This window comes from Oncorhynchus keta, unplaced genomic scaffold (assembly GCF_023373465.1).
Source record: "Oncorhynchus keta strain PuntledgeMale-10-30-2019 unplaced genomic scaffold, Oket_V2 Un_contig_8401_pilon_pilon, whole genome shotgun sequence".
In the NCBI taxonomy this organism is placed as follows: domain Eukaryota; kingdom Metazoa; phylum Chordata; class Actinopteri; order Salmoniformes; family Salmonidae; genus Oncorhynchus; species Oncorhynchus keta.
In genome coordinates this window covers 1,849-19,806 of record NW_026290034.1, presented here as the reverse complement: position 1 = coordinate 19,806, position 17,958 = coordinate 1,849, and the positions used below count along the sequence as shown (strand labels likewise).

At 42.3% G+C, this 17,958-nt stretch overlaps 1 protein-coding gene across 1 annotated transcript in view; it reads right to left on the bottom strand.

Annotated features, from left to right (window-relative positions):
• The window catches only part of LOC127926825 (multiple epidermal growth factor-like domains protein 11), a gene marked incomplete at its 5' end in the record, with an annotated part of 98,563 nt that extends 81,921 nt beyond the window's left edge, over positions 1–16,642 (bottom strand). The window contains 2 exons of the mRNA XM_052512446.1: positions 11,559–11,661; positions 16,479–16,642. Of these exons, the coding sequence (XP_052368406.1) occupies positions 11,559–11,661; positions 16,479–16,642 (267 nt within the window). The remainder of the gene's footprint in view (positions 1–11,558; positions 11,662–16,478) is intronic.
• Positions 16,643–17,958: the final 1,316 nt, after the last annotated feature.

The window sequence follows — 17,958 nt, the reverse complement described above, 5'->3', positions numbered from 1 at the left end:
ATCATATCCAACACTATGGTAGATCATATCCAACACTATGATAGATCATATCAACACTATGATAGATCATATTAACACTATGGTAGATCATATCCAACACTATGGTAGATCATATTAACACTATGGTAGATCATATCCAACACTATGGTAGATCATATCCAACACTATGGTAGAATCATATCCAACGCTATGATAGATCATATCCAACACTATGTTAGATCATATCCAACACTATGATTAGATCATATCCAACACTATGTTAGATCATATCCAACACTATGTTGGAGATCATATCCAACACTATGATAGATCATATAACACTATGTGGTGATCATATCCAACACTATGATAGATCATATCCAACACTATGATTATGATAGATCATATCCAACACTATGATAGATCATATCCAACACTATGATAGATCATATCCAACACTATGGTAGATCATATCCAACACTATGGTAGATCATATCCAACACTATGATAGATCATATCCAACACTATGGTAGATCATATCCAACACTATGATAGATCATATCCAACACTATGGTAGATCATATCCAACACTATGGTAGATCATATCCAACACTATGATAGATCATATCCAACACTATGATAGATCATATCCAACACTATGATAGATCATATCCAACACTATGATAGATCATATCCAACACTATGATAGATCATATCCAACACTATGATAGATCATATCCAACACTATGGTAGATCATATCCAACACTATGATAGATCATATCCAACACTATGGTAGATCATATCCAACACTATGGTAGATCATATCCAACACTATGGTAGATCATATCCAACACTATGGTAGATCATATCCAACACTATGGTAGATCATATCCAACACTATGGTAGATCATATCCAACACTATGGTAGATCATATCCAACAGATCTATCCAACACTATGGTAGATCATATCCAACACTATGGTAGATCATATCCAACACTATGGTAGATCATATCCAACACTATGGTAGATCATATCCAACACTATGGTAGATCATATCCAACACTATGGTAGATCATATCCAACACTATGATAGATCATATCCAACACTATGGTAGATCATATCCAACACTATGGTAGATCATATCCAACACTATGGTAGATCATATCCAACACTATGGTAGATCATATCCAACACTGGTGATAGATCATATCCAACACTATGGTAGATCATATCCAACACTATGGTAGATCATATCCAACACTATGGTAGATCATATCCAACACTATGGTAGATCATATCCAACACTATGGTAGATCATATCCAACACTATGGTAGATCATATCCAACACATATCCAACACTGATAGATCATATCCAACACTATGGTAGATCATATCCAACACTATGATAGATCATATCCAACACTATGGTAGATCATATCCAACACTATGGTAGATCATATCCAACACTATGGTAGATCATATCCAACACTATGGTAGATCATATCCAACACTATGATAGATCATATCCAACACTATGGTAGATCATATCCAACACTATGATAGATCATATCCAACACTATGGTAGATCATATCCAACACTATGGTAGATCATATCCAACACTATGGTAGATCATATCCAACACTATGATAGATCATATCCAACACTATGGTAGATCATATCCAACACTATGGTAGATCATATCCAACACTATGATAGATCATATCCAACACTATGGTAGATCATATCCAACACTATGATAGATCATATCCAACACTATGGTAGATCATATCCAACACTATGATAGATCATATCCAACACTATGGTAGATCATATCCAACACTATGGTAGATCATATCCAACACTATGGTAGATCATATGGTAGATCATATCAACACTATGATAGATCATATCACTATGGTAGATCATATCCAACACTATGGTAGATCATATCCAACACTATGGTAGATCATATCCAACACTATGGTAGATCATATATATGATAGATCATATCAACACTATGGTAGATCATATCCAACACTATGGTAGATCATATCCAACACTATGATAGATCATATCCAACACTATGGTAGATCATATCCAACACTATGGTAGATCATATCCAACACTATGGTAGATCATATCCAACACTATGGTAGATCATATCCAACACTATGGTAGATCATATCCAACACTATGGTAGATCATATCCAACACTATGGTAGATCATATCCAACACTATGGTAGATCATATCCAACACTATGGTAGATCATATCCAACACTATGGTAGATCATATCCAACACTATGGTAGATCATATCCAACACTATGATAGATCATATCCAACACTATGATAGATCATATCCAACACTATGGTAGATCATATCCAACACTATGGTAGATCATATCCAACACTATGGTAGATCATATCCAACCCTATGGTAGATCATATCCAACACTATGGTAGATCATATCCAACACTATGGTAGATCATATCCAACACTATGGTAGATCATATCCAACACTATGGTAGATCATATCCAACACTATGGTAGATCATATCCAACACTATGGTAGATCATATCCAACACTATGATAGATCATATCCAACACTATGGTAGATCATATCCAACACTATGATAGATCATATCCAACACTATGGTAGATCATATCCAACCCTATGGTAGATCATATCCAACACTATGATAGATCATATCCAACACTATGGTAGATCATATCCAACGCTATGATAGATCATATCCAACACTATGGTAGATCATATCCAACACTATGGTAGATCATATCCAACACTATGGTAGATCATACCCAACCCTATGGTAGATCATATCCAACACTATGGTAGATCATATCCAACACTATGGTAGATCATATCCAACACTATGATAGATCATATCCAACACTATGATAGATCATATCCAACACTATGGTAGATCATATCCAACACTATGATAGATCATATCCAACACTATGGTAGATCATATCCAACCCTATGGTAGATCATATCCAACACTATGGTAGATCATATCCAACACTATGGTAGATCATACCCAACACTATGGTAGATCATACCCAACACTATGGTAGATCATATCCAACACTATGGTAGAGCATACCCAACGCTATGATAGATCATACCCAACGCTATGATAGATCATACCCAACGCCAACACTATGGTTGATCATATCCAACACTATGGTAGATCATATCCAACACTATGGTAGATCATATCCAACACTATGGTAGATCATATCCAACACTATGGTAGATCATATCCAACACTATGGTAGATCATATCCAACACTATGGTAGATCATATCCAACACTATGTTAGATCATATCCAACACTATGGTAGATCATATCCAACACTATGGTAGATCATAGCTGGAGGCAGGGCTTTCTCCTATAGAGCTCCATTTTTATGGAACGGTCTGCCTACCCATGTCAGAGACGCAAACTCGGTCTCAACCTTTAAGTCTTTACTGAAGACTCATCTCTTCAGTGGGTCATATGATTGAGTGTAGTCTGGCCCAGGAGTGGGAAGGTGAACGGAAAGGCTCTGGAGCAACGAACCGCCCTTGCTGTCTTTGCCTGCCTGCCGGTTCCCCTCTTTCCACTGGGATTCTCTGCCTCTAACCCTGTTACGGGGGCTGATCCAACACTGGCTTGCTGGGGCTCTCTCACTATGTAGATCCCTGGGGGTGCGTCACCTGGGTGGGTTGATTCACTGTTGTGGTCGGCCTGTCTGGGTTGCCCCCCTATGGGTTGTACCGTATCGGAGATCTTTGTGATCTATACTCCAACCTTGTCTCAGGATGGTAAGTTGGTGGTTGAAGATATCCCACTAGTGGTGTGGGGGCTGTGCTTATCCAAAGTGGGTGGGGTTATATCCTTCCTGTTTGGCCCTGTCCGGGGTGTCCTCGGATGGGGCCACAGTGTCTCCTGACCCCTCCTGTCTCAGCCTCCAGTATTTATGCTGCAGTAGTTTATGTATCGGGGCTAGGGTCAGTTTGTTATATCTGGAGTACTTCTCCTGTCCTATTCGGTGTCCTGTGTGAATCTAAGTGTAGATCATATCCAATTCTCTCCTTCTAGATCTTTCTTTCTCTCACACCATGGTAGATCTCGGAGGACCTGAGCCCACTAGGACCATGCCCCAGGACTACCTGACATGATGACTCCTTGCTGTCCCCAGTCCACCTGGCCATGCTGCTGCTCAGTTTCAACTGGCCTGGGCCCTAGGACCATGTCCCAGGACTACCTGACATGATGACTCTTGGTGTCCCCAGTCCACCTGGCCATGCTGCTGCTCAGTTTCAACTGGCCATGGGCCCACTAGGACCATGTCCCAACACTACCTGACATGAGGACTCCTTGCTGTCCCCAGTCCACCTGGCCATGCTGCTGCTCCAGTTTCAACTGTTCTGCCTTACTATTATTCAACCATGCTGGTCATTTATGAACATTTGAACATCTTGGCCACGTTCTGTTATAATCTCCACCCTATGGTAGCCAGAAGAGGACTGGCCACCCCATCATATGCTCTCTCTAATTCTCTCTTTCTTTCTCTCTCTGGTAGGACCTGAGCCCACTAGGACCGTGCCCCAGGACTACCTGACATGATGGCTCCTTGCTGTCCCCAGTCCACCTGACTGTGCTGCTGCTCCAGTTTCAACTGTTCTGCCTTATTATTATTCGACCATGCTGGTCATTTATGAACATTTGAACATCTTGGTCATGTTCTGTTATAATCTCTACCCGGCACAGCCAGAAGAGGACTGGCCACCCCACATAGCCCGGTTCCTCTCTAGGTTTCTTCCTAGGTTTTGGCCTTTCTAGGGAGTTTTTCCTAGCCACCGTGCTTTTACACCTGCATTGTTTGCTGTTTGGGGTTTTAGGCTGGGTTTCTGTACAGCACTTTGAGATATCAGCTGATGTACGAAGGGCTATATAAATAAATTTGATTTGATTTGATTTGATCGTATCCAACACTATGTTAGATCATATCCAACACTATGGTAGATCATATCCAACACTATGGTAGATCATATCCAACACTATGTTAGATCATATCCAACACTATGGTAGATCATATCCAACACTATGGTAGATCATATCTAACACTATGTTCAGATCATATCCAACACTATGGTAGATCATATCCAACACTATGATCATATCCAACACTATGTAGATCATATCCAACACTATGGTAGATCATATCCAACACTATGGTAGATCATATCCAACACTATGGTAGATCATATCCAACCCTATGGTAGATCATATCCAACCCTATGGTAGATCATATCCAACACTATGGTAGATCATATCCAACACTATGGTAGATCATATCCAACCCTATGGTAGATCATATCCAACACTATGGTAGATCATATCCAACACTATGGTAGATCATATCCAACACTATGGTAGATCATATCCAACACTATGGTAGATCATATCCAACACTATGGTAGATCATATCCAACACTATGGTAGATCATATCCAACCCTATGGTAGATCATATCCAACACTATGGTAGATCATATCACACCAACACTATGGTAGATCATATCCAACACCAACCCTATGGTAGATCATATCCAACCCTATGGTAGATCATATCCAACACCAACCCTATGGTAGATCATATCCAACACTATGTTAGATCATATCGAACACTATGGTAGATCATATCCAACACTATGTTAGATCATATCCAACACCAACCCTATGTTAGATCATATCCAACACTATGGTAGATCATATCCAACACTATGGTAGATCATATCCAACACTATGGTAGATCATATCCAACACTATGTTAGATCATATCCAACACTATGGTAGATCATATCCAACACTATGATAGATCATATCCAACACTATGGTAGATCATATCCAACACTATGGTAGATCATATCCAACACTATGGTAGATCATATCCAACACTATGTTAGATCATATCCAACACCAACCCTATGTTAGATCATATCCAACACTATGGTAGATCATATCCAACACTATGGTAGATCATATCCAACACTATGATAGATCATATCCAACACTATGGTAGATCATATCCAACACTATGTTAGATCATATCCAACACCAACCCTATGTTAGATCATATCCAACACCAACCCTATGGTAGATCATATCCAACACTATGGTAGATCATATCCAACACTATGATAGATCATATCCAACACTATGGTAGATCATATCCAACCCTATGGTAGATCATATCCAACACTATGGTAGATCATATCCAACACTATGGTAGATCATACCCAACACTATGGTAGATCATATCCAACACTATGGTAGATCATACCCAACACTATGGTAGATCATATCCAACACTATGGTAGATCATATCCAACACTATGGTAGATCATATCCAACACTATGATAGATCATACCCAACGCTATGATAGATCATATCCAACACTATGGTAGATCATACCCAACACTATGGTAGATCATATCCAACACTATGGTAGATCATACCCAACACTATGATAGATCATACCCAACACTATGGTAGATCATATCCAACACTATGGTAGATCATATCCAACACTATGGTAGATCATATCCAACACTATGGTAGATCATATCCAACCCTATGGTAGATCATATCCAACACTATGGTAGATCATACCCAACGCTATGATAGAGCATATCCAACGCTATGGTAGATCATATCCAACACTATGGTAGATCATATCCAACACTATGGTAGATCATATCCAACCCTATGGTAGATCATATCCAACACTATGGTAGATCATATCCAACACTATGGTAGATCATATCCAACACTATGGTAGATCATATCCAACCCTATGGTAGATCATATCCAACACTATGGTAGATCATATCCAACACCAACCCTATGGTAGATCATATCCAACACTATGGTAGATCATATCCAACACCAACGCTATGGTAGATCATATCCAACACTATGGTAGATCATATCCAACACTATGGTAGATCATATCCAACCCTATGGTAGATCATATCCAACACTATGGTAGATCATATCCAACACTATGGTAGATCATATCCAACCCTATGGTAGATCATATCCAACCCTATGGTAGATCATATCCAACCCTATGGTAGATCATATCCAACCCTATGGTAGATCATATCCAACCCTATGGTAGATCATATCCAACACTATGGTAGATCATATCCAACCCTATGGTAGATCATATCCAACCCTATGGTAGATCATATCCAACCCTATGGTAGATCATATCCAACCCTATGGTAGATCATATCCAACACTATGGTAGATCATATCCAACACTATGGTAGATCATATCCAACCCTATGGTAGATCATATCCAACACTATGGTAGATCATATCCAACACTATGGTAGATCATATCCAACCCTATGGTAGATCATATCCAACACTATGGTAGATCATATCCAACACTATGGTAGATCATATCCAACACTATGATAGATCATATCCAACACTATGGTAGATCATATCCAACCCTATGGTAGATCATATCCAACACTATGGTAGATCATATCCAACCCTATGGTAGATCATATCCAACACTATGGTAGATCATATCCAACACCAACACTATGGTAGATCATATCCAACACTATGGTAGATCATATCCAACACTATGGTAGATCATATCCAACACTATGGTAGATCATATCCAACCCTATGGTAGATCATATCCAACACTATGGTAGATCATATCCAACACTATGGTAGATCATATCCAACCCTATGGTAGATCATATCCAACACTATGGTAGATCATATCCAACACTATGGTAGATCATATCCAACCCTATGGTAGATCATATCCAACACTATGGTAGATCATATCCAACACTATGGTAGATCATATCCAACACTATGGTAGATCATATCCAACCCTATGGTAGATCATATCCAACACTATGGTAGATCATATCCAACCAACTATGGTAGATCATATCCAACACTATGGTAGATCATATCCAACACTATGGTAGATCATATCCAACACTATGGTAGATCATATCCAACACTATGGTAGATCATATCCAACCTATGGTAGATCATATCAACACAACCCTATGGTAGATCATATCCAACACTATGGTAGATCATATCCAACACTATGGTAGATCATATCCAACCCTATGGTAGATCATATCCAACCCTATGGTAGATCATATCCAACACTATGGTAGATCATATCCAACACTATGGTAGATCATATCCAACACTATGGTAGATCATATCCAACACTATGGTAGATCATATCCAACACTATGGTAGATCATATCCAACACTATGGTAGATCATATCCAACACTATGGTAGATCATATCCAACACTATGGTAGATCATATCCAACACTATGGTAGATCATATCCAACACTATGGTAGATCATATCCAACACTATGGTAGATCATATCCAACACTATGGTAGATCATATCCAACACTATGGTAGATCATATCCAACACTATGGTAGATCATATCCAACACTATGGTAGATCATATCCAACACTATGGTAGATCATATCCAACACTATGGTAGATCATATCCAACACTATGGTAGATCATATCCAACACTATGGTAGATCATATCCAACACTATGGTAGATCATATCCAACACTATGGTAGATCATATCCAACACTATGGTAGATCATATCCAACACTATGGTAGATCATATCCAACCCTATGGTAGATCATATCCAACACTATGGTAGATCATATCCAACACTATGGTAGATCATATCCAACACTATGGTAGATCATATCCAACACTATGGTAGATCATATCCAACACTATGGTAGATCATATCCAACACTATGGTAGATCATATCCAACCCTATGGTAGATCATATCCAACACTATGGTAGATCATATCCAACACTATGGTAGATCATATCCAACACTATGGTAGATCATATCCAACACTATGGTAGATCATATCCAACACTATGGTAGATCATATCCAACACTATGGTAGATCATATCCAACACTATGGTAGATCATATCCAACACTATGGTAGATCATATCCAACACTATGGTAGATCATATCCAACACTATGGTAGATCATATCCAACACTATCCAACACTAGATCATATCCAACACTATGGTAGATCATATCCAACACTATGGTAGATCATATCCAACACTATGGTAGATCATATCCAACACACTATGGTAGATCATATCCAACACTATGGTAGATCATATCCAACACTATGGTAGATCATATCCAACACTATGGTAGATCATATCCAACACTATGGTAGATCATATCCAACACTATGGTAGATCATATCCAACACTATGGTAGATCATATCCAACACTATGGTAGATCATATCCAACACTATGGTAGATCATATCCAACACTATGGTAGATCATATCCAACACTATGGTAGATCATATCCAACACTATGGTAGATCATATCCAACACTATGGTAGATCATATCCAACACTATGGTAGATCATATCCAACCCTATGGTAGATCATATCCAACACTATGGTAGATCATATCCAACACTATGGTAGATCATATCCAACCCTATGGTAGATCATATCCAACACTATGGTAGATCATATCCAACACTATGGTAGATCATATCCAACACTATGGTAGATCATATCAACCTATGGTAGATCATATCCAACACTATGGTAGATCATATCCAACACTATGGTAGATCATATCCAACACTATGGTAGATCATATCCAACCCTATGGTAGATCATATCCAACCCTATGGTAGATCATATCCAACCCTATGGTAGATCATATCCAACCCTATGGTAGATCATATCCAACACTATGGTAGATCATATCCAACACTATGGTAGATCATATCCAACACTATGGTAGATCATATCCAACACTATGGTAGATCATATCCAACACTATGGTAGATCATATCCAACACTATGGTAGATCATACCCAACACTATGGTAGATCATATCCAACACTATGGTAGATCATATCCAACACTATGGTAGATCATATCCAACACTATGGTAGATCATATCCAACACTATGGTAGATCATATCGAAAAGCATCACAATAATCATGTACATTACTTGATATTCCAAAACATATTTAGTAAATACATTGAAGAGAAATGAATGGATCAGCAGAACGGCCAAATCAAATACTACTCCAAATTGAATTATTAATCTGTCAAGAATTTACATTTTTTGGCGTAAACATTCGTCCTTTTGACATCATGAACGGTATCGATCTTCTCTCTGTGAAGTTTCTAGAAAGTAGTGAAACTAGTGTTCTGATTCTGTAATGTCCCCCTCGAGCGCTGAATTAAGAAGCACTTTACATATTCATCAGATTTCCCTGTTGCTCATAGTCCACTTTCTCAGCTACAGATGGTTCATTAGTGGTTTCAATTCAAACCACTATCTTTATTCATGTAAATATGAAGATAAACAAAAAAAATGCAAGTTATATGACAATGTTTTTTTTTTAAATATTTTTTTAAAATTTATTTTACTAGACAAGTCAGTTAAGAACAAATTCTTATTTTCAATGAAGGCCTAGGAACAGTGGGTTCTGCCTGATCAGGGGCAGAACGACAGATTTGTACCTTGTCAGTTCGGGGATTCGAACTTGCAACCTTTCGGTTACTAATCCAACGCTCTAACCACAAGGCTACCCTGCCGCCCGATGTGTGTATGTTGTCATTAGAGCACAACATTAGTTAGACTGCCTGACTCACCAGTCCATCCAGCCAGGGACAGTACTACTGCCTGACTCACCAGTCCATCCAGCCAGACAGCGACAGTCACCTCTCACAGGACTGTAGGGGGTACTACTGCCTGACTCACCAGTCCATCCATCCAGCCAGACAGCGACAGTCACCTCTCACAGGACTGTAGGGGGTACTACTGCCTGACTCACCAGTCCATCAATCCAGACAGTCACCTCTCACAGGACTGTAGGGGGTACTACTGCCTGACTCACCAGTCCATCCATCCAGACAGTCACCTCTCACAGGACTGTAGGGGGTACTACTGCCTGACTCACCAGTCCATCCATCCAGACAGCGACAGTCACCTCTCACAGGACTGTAGGGGCTACTACTGCCTAACTCACCAGTCCATCCATCCAGCCAGACAGTCACCTCTCACAGGACTGTAGGGGCTACTACTGCCTAACTCACCAGTCCATCCATCCAGCCAGACAGTCACCTCTCACAGGACTGTAGGGGCTACTACTGCCTAACTCACCAGTCCATCCATCCATCCAGACAGTCACCTCTCACAGGACTGTAGGGGGTACTACTGCCTGACTCACCAGTCCATCCATCCAGACAGCGACAGTCACCTCTCACAGGACTGTAGGGGGTACTACTGCCTAACTCACCAGTCCATCCATCCAGCCAGACAGTCACCTCTCACAGGACTGTAGGGGCTACTACTGCCTAACTCACCAGTCCATCCATCCATCCATCCAGACAGTCACCTCTCACAGGACTGTAGTAGGGGGTACTACTGCCTAACTCACCAGTCCATCCAGCCAGACAGCGACAGTCGCCTCTCACAGGGTCACAGCCATCGGCATGGATACAGTCACACTGCTCTCGACACTGTTCTCCATACGTGCCCTCCTGTAAACAGCAACGTTAACATTACACCAAAACATTACATAACACCAAAACGTTCCGTTCATATACTGTATATAGGCTTATACGTTTCAGCTAGACCTCTCTCTCTCTCATGTACAGTGGGGCAAAAAAGTATTTGGTCAGCCACCAATTGTGCAAGTTCTCCCACTTAAAAAGATGAGAGAGGCCTGTAATTTTCATCATAGGTACACTTCAACTATGACAGGCAAAATGAGAAATAAAATCCAGAAAATCACATTCTAGGATTTTTAATGAATTTATTTGCAAATCATGGTGGAAAATAAGTATTTGGTCAATAACAAAAGTTTATCTCAATACTTTGTTATATACCCTTTGTTGGCAATGACAGAGGTCAAACGCTTTCTGTAAGTCTTCACAAGGTTTTCACACACTGTTGCTGGTATTTTGGCCCATTCCTCCATGCAGATATCCTCTAGAGCAGTGATGTTTTGGGGCTGTTGCTGGGCAACACAGACTTTCAACTCCCTCCAAAGATTTTCTATGGGGTTGAGACCTGGAGACTGGCTAGGCCACTCCAAGACCTTGAAATATTTCTTACGAAGCCACTCCTTCGTTGCCAGGGCGGTGTGTTTGGGATCATTGTAATGCTGAAAGACCCAGCCGCGTTTCATCTTCAATGCCCTTGCTGATGGAAGGAGATTTTCACTCAAAATCTCACGATACATGGCCCCATTCATTCTTTCCTTTACACGGATCAGTCGTCCTGGTCCCTTTGCAGAAAAACAGCCCCAAAGCATGATGTTTCCACCCCCATGCTTCACAGTAGGTATGGTGTTCTTTGGATGCAACTCAGCATTCTTTGTCCTCCAAACACGACGAGTTGAGTTTTTACCAAAAAGTTATATTTTGGTTTCATCTGACCATATGACATTCTCCCAATCTTCTTCTGGATCATCCAAATGCTCTCTAGCAAACTTCAGACGGGCCTGGACATGTACTGGCTTAAGCAGGGGGACACGTCTGACACTGCAGGATTTGAGTCCCTGGCGGCATAGTGTGTTATTGATGGTAGGCTTTGTTACTTTGGTCCCAGCTCTCTGCAGGTCATTCACTAGGTCCCCCCGTGTGGTTCTGGGATTTTTGCTCACCGTTCTTATGATCATTTTGATCGTGGAGTCCCAGATCGAGGGAGATTATCAGTGGTCTTGTATGTCTTCCATTACCTAATAATTGCTCCCACAGTTGATTTCTTCAAACCAAGCTGCTTACCTATTGCAGATTCAGTCTTCCCAGCCAGGTGCAGGTCTACAATTTTGTTTCTGGTATCCTTTGACAGCTCTTTGGTCTTGGCCACAGTGGAGTTTGGACTGTGACTGTTTGAGGTTGTGGACAGGTGTCTTTTATACTGATAACAAGTTCAAACAGGTGCCATTAATACAGGTAACGAGTGGAGGACAGAGGAGCCTCTTAAAGAAGAAGTTACAGGTCTGTGAGAGCCAGAAATCTTGCTTGTTTGTAGGTGACCAAATACTTATTTTCCACCATCACCATAATTTGCAAATAAATTCATAAAAAAATCCTACAATGTGATTTTCTGGAAAAAAGAATTCTCATTTTGTCTGTCATAGTTGAAGTGTACCTATGATGAAAATTACAGGCCACTCTCATCTTTTTAAGTGGGAGAACTTGCACAATTGGTGGCCGACTAAAAACGTTTGTGCCCCACTGTATATATCTACCTCAAATACCTAATTATTATCTATCCTGATGGCTAGTCACTTTACCCTGCCCTCATGTACATATCTGCCATTTTATTAGATATTCAGGAGTCTTATTGCTTGGGGGTAGAAGCTGTTTAGATGCCTCTTAGACATAGACTTGGCACTCCGGTACCGCTTGCCGTGCGGTAGCAGAGAGAACAGTCTATGACTAGGGTGGCTTCAGTCATTGACAATTTTTAGGGCCTTCTGACACCGCCTGGTATAGAGGTCCTGCACTACCCTCTGTAGTGCATTGTTGCCGGCGGCCCGAGCAGTTGTCATACCAGGCAGTGATGCAACCAGTCAGAATGCTTTCGATGGTGCAGCTGTAGAACCTTTTGAGGATCTGAGGACCCATGCCAAATCTTTTCAGTCTCCTGAGGGGGAATAGGTTTTGTCGTGCCCTCTTCACGATTGTCTTGGTGTGCTTGGACCATGTTAGTTTGTTGGTGATGTGGACACCAAGGAAGTGGAAGCTCTCAACCTGCTCCACTGCAACCCCATCGATGAGAATGGGGGCGTGCTCGGTCCACCTTTTCCTGTAGTCCACAATCATCTCCTTTGTCTTGATCACGTTGAGGGAGAGGTTGTTGTCCTGGCACCACACTGCCAGGTCTCTGACCTCCTCCCTGTAGGCTGTCTCATCGTTGTCGATGATCAGGCCTACCACTGTTGTGTCGTCTGCAAACTTAATGATGGGGTTGGAGTCGTGCCTGACCGTGCAGTCATGAGTGAACAGGGAGTACAGGAGGGGACTGAGCACGCACCCCTGAGGGGCCCCTGTGTTGAGGATCAGCGTGGCGGATGTGTTGTTACTTACCCTCACCACCTGGGGGCGGCCAGTCAGGAAGTCCAAGATCCAGTTGCAGAGGGAGGTGTTAAGTCCCAGGGTCCTTAGCTTATTGATGTTCTTCGAGGGCACTATGGTGTTGAACGCTGAGCTGTAGTCAATGAATAGCATTCTCACATAGGTGTTCCTTTTGTCCAGGTTGGAAAGGGCAGTGTAGAGTGCAATAGAGATGGCATCATCTGTGGATCTGTTGGTGCGGTATGCAAATTGGAGTGGGTCTAGGGTTTCTGGGATAATGCTGTTGATGTGAGCCATGACAAGCCTTTAGAAGCACTTCATGGCTACAGACGTGAGTGATACGGATCGGAAGTCATTTAGGCAGGTTACCTTAGTGTTCTTGGGCACAGAGACCATGGTGGTCTGCTTGAAACATGTTGGTATTACAGACTCAGGAGTTCTGACACTGCCTGGTATAGAGGCGTAAGGCAGAGGTTGAAAATGTCAGTGAAGACACTTACAAGTTGGTCTGCGCATGATCGCAGTACACGTCCTGGTAATCCGTCTGGCCCTGCGGCCTTGTGAATGTTGACCTGTTTAAAGCACTAGCCTTTAGCTCAGTGCAGATGTTGCCTGTAATCCGTGGCTTCTGGTTGGGGTATGTACGTACGGTCACTGCGGGGACGACGTCATCAATGCACTTATTGATGAAGCCAATGACTGATGTGGTGTAACTCCTCAATGCCAATGGAGGAACAACGGAACATATTCCAGTGTGTGCTGCATAACAGTCCTGTAGTTTAGCATCTGCTTCATCTGACCACTTTTTTATTGATCTCGTCACTGGTGCTTCCTGCTTTAATTTTTTGCTTGTAAGCAGGAATCAGGAGGATCGAATTATGGTCAAATGGAGGCCGAGGGAGAGCTTTGTACGGGTCTCTGAGTAAAGGTGGTCCAGAGTTTTCCACCTCTGGTTGCACATTTAACATGCTGATAGAAATTAGGTAAAACTGATTTAAGTTTCCCTGCATTAATGTCCCCGGACGCTAGAAGTGCCTCCTCTGGGTGAGAGTTTTCTTGTTTGCTTAGGGCGGAATACAGCTCATTCAATGCAGCCAACCTCTGACTGTGGTGGACTGTAAAACAGCTACGAAAAATAGCTCTAGTCTTGTGTATTTTATTTTATTCCTCTTGAGTTACTATATTCTGTATCGTTGGGAAGGGCTCGTAAATAAGCATTTCTCGGTAAAGTCTACACCAGTTTTATGGGGCGGATGTGACCAATAACATGTGATTTGTTTGATATCTCTCTCTCTCTCTCTCTCTGTCTCTCTCTCTCTCTCTGTCTCTCTCTCTCTCTGTCTCTCTCTCTCTCTCTCTCTCTCTCTCTCTCTCTCTCTCTCTCTCTCTCTCTCTCTCTCTCTCTCTCTGTCTCTCTCTCTCTCTCTCTCTCTCTCTGTCTCTCTCTCTCTCTCTCTCTCTCTCTCTCTCTCTCTCTCTCTCTCTCTCTCTCTCTGTCTCTCTCTCTCTCTCTCTCTCTCTCTCTCTCTCTCTCTCTCTCTCTCTCTCTCTCTCTCTCTCTCTCTCTCTCTCTCTCTCTCTCTCTCTCTCTCTCTCTCTCTCTCTCTCTCTCTCTCTCTCTCTCTCTCTCTCTCTCTCTCTCTCTCTCTCTCTCTCTCTCTCTCTCTCTCTCTCTCTCTCTCTCTCTCTCTCTCTCTCTCTCTCTCTCTCTCTCTCTCTCTCTCTCTCTCTCTCTCTCTCTCTCTCTCTCTCTCTCTCTCTCTCTCTCTCTCTCTCTCTCTCTCTCTCTCTCTCTCTCTCTCTCTGTCTCTCTCTCTCTCTCTCTCTCTCTCTCTCTCTCTCTCTCTCTCTCTCTCTCTCTCTCTCTCTCTCTCTCTCTCTCTCTCTCTCTCTCTCTCTCTCTCTCTCTCTCTCTCTCTCTCTCTCTCTCTCTCTCTCTCTCTCTCTCTCTCTCTCTCTCTCTCTCTCTCTGTCTCTCTCTCTCTCTCTCTCTCTCTCTCTCTCTCTCTCTCTCTCTCTCTCTCTCTCTCTCTCTCTGTCTCTCTCTCTCTCTCTCTCTCTCTCTCTCTCTCTCTCTCTCTCTCTCTCTCTCTCTCTCTGTGTCTCTCTCTCTCTCTGTCTCTCTCTGTCTCTCTCTCTGTCTCTCTCTCTGTCTCTCTCTCTCTCTCTCTGTCTCTCTCTCTGTCTCTCTCTCACTCACTCTCACTCACTCACTCACTCACTCACTCACTCACTCACTCACTCACTCACTCACTCACTCACTCACTCACGGGACAGGTTGTGTCACAGTACTCGTCCATCCAGCCGGGGGAGCAGGTACAGGTTCCATTGCCCGGGTCACAGGCCGCCCCGTTGGCACACAGGCACGTCTGATTACAGTTCAGACCCCAGTTATCACTGGAGCACGAGATGGTGCAATCCACACCCTGCCAACCTGGAGAGGACAGGAGGAGTGGGAGGAAGGGTGGTGAGAAGAGAGGGGAACGAGGGTAGAAGGAGAGGACAGGAGGAGTGGGAGGAAGGGTGGTGAGAAGAGAGGGGAACGAGGGTAGAAGGAGAGGACAGGAAGAGTGGGAGGAAGGGTGGTGAGAAGAGAGGGGAACGAGGGTAGAAGGAGAGGACAGGAGGAGTGGGAGGAAGGGTGGTGAGAAGAGAGGGGAACGAGGGTAGAAGGAGAGGACAGGAGGAAGGGAGGAAGGGTGGTGAGAAGAGAGGGGAACGAAGGTAGAAGGAGAGAATGAGGAAGAGGAGAGGGGAAAGAGGGTAGAAGGAGAGAATGAGGAAGAGGAGAGGGGAACGAAGGTAGAAGGAGAGAATGATGAAGAGGAGAGGGGAAAGGAGAGAATGATGAAGGAGAGAATGAGGGAAGAGAGTTCCAGTTACCGGTCCCTGAAGGATTCCTCAATTCTGAAATCGCAACATTTTTGACAAAATCAACAATGCTCTCTGCATATTATGTGAGGGCTTGTAAATTTGACCACCCAGCACACAATTTCAGCATAAAACTGACCAATCAGCACACTATTACCTCATAAAACAGTCACATCGTCGCAATATTATCGCATAAAACGGACCCATCACCGCAGTACAAGAGGGTTCGTAATTTCAACCAATCACCGCACATTTACCTCATAACATGGTTCAATCAAACCAAACGTCAACGATCTGTTTCCCTTGTCATGGCATTTTGTCAATGTCAGAATTGTAGCAGATAAATCCAACAACTGTGCTGAGTGACTGTATGAATGAGCTCTTCAGGAATACAGAACAGATCTACACGGCAGATCATCAAATCAAATCAAATCAGATATACAACTTCACTCTCTACACTGCAGATCTACAACTTCACTCTCTACACTGCAGATCTACAACTTCACTCTCTACACTGCAGATCTACAACTTCACTCTCTACACGGCAGATCTACAACTTCACTCTCTACACTGCAGATCTACAACTTCACTCTCTACACTGCAGATCTACAACTTCACTCTCTACACTGCAGATCTACAACTTCACTCTCTACACTGCAGATCTACAACTTCACTCTCTACACTGCAGATCTACAACTTCACTCTCTACACGGCAGATCTACAACTTCACTCTCTACACTGCAGATCTACAACTTCACTCTCTACACGGCAGATCTACAACTTCACTCTCTACACTGCAGATCTACAACTTCTCTACACAGCAGATCTACAACTTCACTCTCTACACTGTAGATCTACAACTTCACTCTCTACACTGCA